We start from the raw sequence: 5901 nt of genomic DNA on the forward strand, positions 1-5901 counted from the left end.
AGAAGCCAATGCTATAAGCATTCTGATTGTAGTCATTTGGGTAATTGGAGAGTATGTGTTAAAGAAATTAATTCCTTCAACTTGTTTGAACCCCTTGGCAATAAGTCTGCCTTAATTTTTTTTACGGTTCCATCTGGTTTCAATTTCTTTTAAAAATCCATTTAGACCCAATTTTCTTGCACCCAAGAGGAAGATCAACTAATTCTCATATCTCATTAGAGACAATAGAATCCATTTCACTTTTGACAGCTTGCTTTTACTGTTTAGCATCATTCAAGGTCATAGAGGATCTGTAGAAAATAGGATCCTCATCAATATTGTAAGTGACAAAGTCACTTCCAAAATCTTTGACGACCCTAACTCTCTTACTCCTTCTATGTTCGTCTAAATCATTTGATCTTTCATATTCAGATTTAGAACTATATATCCCCATATTTATCATCTTTTCCATATGATCAAGAATGGAAGTTGAGACAGATACATTATTTTCATTAGAGATATTTTGAGGCATTCCAGTTTTCATGGGGGAAACATCCTTAAAAAATATTGTTTCACGAAATTTAATAATTGTATTAACATCTATACTTGGGATTTCAGATTTGATCACTAAGTATCTCAAAGCATAAGTTTTTTCTATTATAACCTAAAAAGATAGAGTCTACTGTCTTAGGAACTAGTTTCTTCCTCTTGTGTTCTAGGATTAGCACTTTTGCTAGAAACTCCTACACTTTAAGGTATTTCAAGCTTGTCTTTCGACCTCTCCAAAGTTTAAATAGACCACTTTCTTTTTGTTTCTGAGGGATTCTATTCAGAATATGACAAGCCGTATTCAAAGCCCCTCCCTATATATATTTAGAAAGTCCTGAACTTTCAAGTTGACTATTAATCATATCTTTTAAGGTTCTATTTTTTCGTTCAACTACATCGTTAGACTGAAGAGAATAAGGAGAAGTTTCCTCATGCACTATACCAAAAGATTGATATAGAAGAGTAAATTCATTTGATGTATATTCTCCACATCTATCAGATCTTAAAATTTTAAGTTTCTTGCCAGTTTGAGTTTCAGCTTCATTCTTAAAAATGATATTTTTCTTGAGCCTCATCTTTAGTTTTAAGCAAGTAAATATAACAATACTTTTTATAGTTATCTCTAAAGGTGATAAAATATTTCTTCATATCTTTAATCAAAACACCATTAAATTCATAAATATCAGTATGAACTAAATTAAGCAACTCAGAGTTTCTATCAACAGATTGAAAATGTTTCCTTGTTTGTTTAGTTGTTCTACATACTTGACATTTTTTACTATATTCTAAAGAGTGTTTTGAAATCATATTAATATTCATCATTCTTTTTACAGAATTAAAATTAATATGATCAAGACGTTTGTGCCAAATATCAGATGATTCAATATTATTACTAATAGGATAATCAGAAATATATATTTTATTTATTTCAAAACTAAGAACATGTTATGTTCTAGCCTTATACATTTCATAAAAATTATAGCCTTTAAAGATAAAAAAAATTCAGCATGTGACATAACTACTTTATTACATTTAAAAGAAAACTCATAACCTTCCATAACTAAACATAAACCACTAATAATGTTGCATTGAATGGTAGGAACATGATGCACCATTGCACCCTATGTAATGATAGAACTCGCCTTAAAAGGAAACTTCAGGTCCAATCGTCCATATCCTAACACTTTAGATGCAGTTTGGTTCTCCATCTTCACAATATTTCCATTTGCAGGAAGGTAAGACACAAACAATAATTTATCAACACAAATGTGTACGTTTGCACCAGCTTCTACCAACCATTCATTTGGTTCATAAATATTTAGTAATTCAAGGTTAATAGAAACATACCCTTCTACCAGTGGGCTCAGTCATAACCATGTTAACCTGAGGCACACTAGTTGACCCTGGATTGACTTTAGCTATCTTTGTAGGACAAAAACTCACATACTACTTATTAAACACGTTTTAATTTTCATCTATAGAATCCAATCATTAAATGATATCTTTCCATAAAACCCCTCACAGATTCATTTATTTCAACAATTTTCTGTAGAGATGCCTGTGACACTTTATTACATTTGATTTCGTTGCAATGAACACTTGCTTATTAAAATTTTATTTGTATTAAGTCCGTGTCTGTGTGGTGTGACTGACCAGCTACCGGCTACCACCCCCTGGCACTCATCAGCCTCCCTCCGTCCGATCAGGTCCCTGCGGCGTTCCAGTCCGCTCCTCGTGCAGGGTGACGCCCACGCAACTATCACGTACCTCCCGCCAAAGCGTGTGGGTCTAACTGTACGCGGAGCCCCGCCGCGTTGACGCCCGCCGCAGCAGCCTGCGGTTTCGCCGCGTCGGGTCTCCCGCTCTGGCATCGTCCGGCCACGCTTGGAGCCCATGCGGGAAAGCAGACTGAGGCGCAATCGCCTGCGGGCCACCAGCCACCCCTCGAACCGGGGTCGGAGCGCGCTAAGCTTCTCGGAACTTGCTTGCTGGCCATGTCCACGTCGGATCGGATGTGTGCTTGGAGATACGCGCTGCCGTAGGTCTGGATCACCATGAAGAGCTTGAGTGCTCGAAATGGACGGCCACACCCAATCTGTTGGAAAATTACAATTAATTTTTTATGATAATTAATAATTATGATTATATATAGATGCTAATTGAGACGTCGACCATGATGAGTTTTAACCACAGCAGCAACCGATCTGGACGGATAGAATGTTTCAATGTGTCTCCCACGGTCTTGTGTTCGATTCTAAGCTGATTTATTAAAAAAAAAAAAGTTTCTAAATTTTAATTCCTTTTTTCCCCCCTATCCATAACCTCTCTCTTTGCTGCTGATCAAATTAATTAGGTCCAGCTAGTGATCACTTGTTTAATAAAACCTTATAGTGCTTCTAAATTGCATCACGTGAGTAGTTATCAAGAAAATATCCAAAAAAATATATCTATATATCAAACCAAATTACATTTTATTTTTAAAAACACCACAAGTCATACTTTTTGTGAGGTTGGTATGTTACGTGATGATAATGCAATAACAGCTATTTCTTTATATACTTGATTTGGAGGGTATTTTGTCCGTACACAAGTTCTTGCAGAACAACCTACATAAGATAAGAGCACGCCATTCTGTCCCCACAAAAATTAAATAGAAAATTAAAAATTACAAAAAAAAATCTACAAAGTGAATGCTAAATATCATAAAAAAAACCTCTTAACTTTAGATGAGTATCAGAAAACGCCCATAACTTTCAAAATATCACGAAACGCATCCTACGTAAGTTCAGGGGTTATCAGGAAAGTATCATCATTTAACTTTGAGATTTTATTAAAAGACCCCTTAATTTATGAGGGTTTTCTCGTAATCGTCTAAAGCTAAAGGGGAGTTTTTCTAATACTAGCTAGAGGGGAACTCTTTAGGGGTCTTCATTGCTTCTTGTTTGGATCAGAACAACTCGATCGCATACGAAAAGTCCTGATAATTAAGATTTGCGTTTTCATGTCACGTACCTGTAAATCTTTGAAATCCACAACCGAACCCGACTCGCTCTGTTTATTCTTCAGATACTCCGGGTCAGTCCCAAGCGACTCAACCAACCTCCTCCAATCTCGGACCCAAAGACAGGTACAGTCGAGACAAGTCAAAAGCCACTTGTGCGGACTCATGCTCACCGAGTCCGCCTTCACCAATCCACTGAAGTACTTCCGGAACTCCGGGCAGACTCCGGCGCTGCCCGCGTAGGCAGCGTCCACGTGGACCCAGGCCCCGAATTCTTTCGCCACGTCGGCGATGGGGCCCACTGGGTCCACGGCGTTGGAGGGTGTCCCCAGGTGGCGCAGACAGTAGGTGGGGACCAGCCCCGCGGCGTCGGCCTCATCGACCGGAGGAGGAGGGTCGGGTTGAGGGAGAACTCGGTGTCGGAGCTGGTGGGGATTGATCGGATGTTGGATGGACTGAACCCGGCGATTTTGCATGCCTATCATAAACAAATCAACGGTAGATCAATTTGGAAATTTGATAAGAAGAATATAATATATAGTTTTTTTTTTGTTTAGGACAAATCAGTGTCTCACTTATAATTAGTACACCCGAAAAACTTTTGCTAAGAGTACAAATATTCCTACAGGAACAGTCCTAACAGTTATAGTGTTCCTGCATGTACGTACAAAATGAGAAAATTAATCGATGTTAATTCATAAAAATAAGATGAGTTGGATGATGTGATGAGATGAGTTGTCATTATATTATTGGATGAGATGAGATAATATGAGTTGTCATTATATCATTGGATGATGTGACACACACTTAAGGAAATCGATTTCCTAGTTTTTTCGAAGGAAACGAGTGGAAATAAAATGTTAATGAGATGAGATGAGTTGTCACCATGTTATTGGATGATGTGAGTGATTTTTAAAGATGAGATGTGATGGAGATGAGATGAGTTGGATGATGTGAATCATTTCTCGTGTTTGGTTTATTTTTAGAGTGACACTACAGGCACACCATATGCCACACCCTCAGCCACACTCTCCTCTCTCTGCTACAGTAATCGGGGCCCACATGAAATTTATAAATAAATCTTATGTGAGCCCCGGTTACTGTAGCAGAGAGAGGAGAGTGTGGCTGAGGGTGTGGCACATGGTGTGCCTGTATCATTTTTGTTATTTTTAGGAGATGGTATAAGATGAGTTGTGAGATGAAAATAATATTTTTATTGGATGTTGTGGTGAATTTTAAAGATGTAAATGAATGAAAATAATATTTTATTGATTTCCGTATATCCTTTTTCTTTTCTTGATTTTTAAGGAAACCAACCAAACAGCCCCTTAATTAACAAGTAACTACTCTTTGTCTTAGGACCTAGCTATCTGACACGCACGCACCCACGCAGGCACGCACAGTCGACAGGGACGAACCTTGTAGAACGTAGAATGCGTCTCGATCAGAACCATAAGCCACGAGCTCATCATCCTCCTCCCGCCTCCCCTCTGCTCACCGCGCATCCTCGCCGCAACGATCGTGACAATAGGATCTCGCTCGCCGTCCGTGAATCACCCCACCACCCCCGCCCTCGACCCTGAACTCCTCCGGCAGCCCACTCTTGCCAGCCAGCCCACCAGCAGCCCCTCCACCTCCGCCGCCGCCGGGAGACGCCACCCAGCCTGAACCCCACATTGTTCACCGCCGACGCGAGTAGTTCCCGGCGATGGAGGCGGAGCTAAGGGTGGCGCGGGAAGTACGCGAAGAAGTTCGGGCTCTGCAGTTGGTCAGGCCCGGCAGGATCGAGCGGCGGAGGGTTTCGAGCGTGGAAGCGAAGGGGAGGTTCGCGGGAGGGGAGGAGGGAGTGGTGGTGGGAGAGGTGAGCCGGGTTCGACGTCGGGGAGGACGGGGAGGGATTCTATGGATTTGTAGTAGTCCAGGATGAGGTCTACGGTTTGTTGGAGGTGGGATTTTAGGGAGTTCCCGTCTAAGGGGTTGAAGGTTGTGAGTGAGGGGTCACTGAGGCTTCCCATTAATAATGTTTTTTTTTTTTTCACACCCCCTGGCCTCCTCTAGCTAGCTTGGGTTGTGAAAAGTTTTTGATGGAGGGAGAGGTGATTTTTTTGGATTTATCGTGTATGGTATATATAGAGGGAGACGGGGGGTATGGAGGTCATTTCAGGAGGGAGATCAGATTATGTGTTTTTTTTTTAGAAAAAGAATGGATTATCACAAAGATAATCCAACCAGCTAAATTAAAAAAAAGGTTGTTACAAAAGAAATATACACACCCCTAACCAAGAGTGTGTATTAACGTTCATAGTCAAGATTACAAAGCAAAAGTATAACCCAGCACAACTCTGAATATAACCATAGGTCTCTCCCACAAA

The 5901-nt window shown here is 40.3% G+C and overlaps 1 protein-coding gene across 1 annotated transcript; it reads right to left on the reverse strand.

Moving 5' to 3' along the window:
* LOC109844790 (aromatic-L-amino-acid decarboxylase-like) lies at positions 257–5614 on the reverse strand. The gene is given in 9 exon segments (XM_020413920.1): positions 257–535; positions 1671–1816; positions 2296–2623; positions 3541–3914; positions 3917–4007; positions 4948–5187; positions 5190–5293; positions 5296–5365; positions 5368–5614. Coding segments are annotated over 9 exon segments (1809 nt in total). The 5' UTR covers positions 5545–5614.

The sequence above is a fragment of the Asparagus officinalis genome, chromosome 6 (genome assembly GCF_001876935.1).
Source record: "Asparagus officinalis chromosome 6, Aspof.V1, whole genome shotgun sequence".
In the NCBI taxonomy this organism is placed as follows: Eukaryota; Viridiplantae; Streptophyta; class Magnoliopsida; order Asparagales; family Asparagaceae; genus Asparagus; species Asparagus officinalis.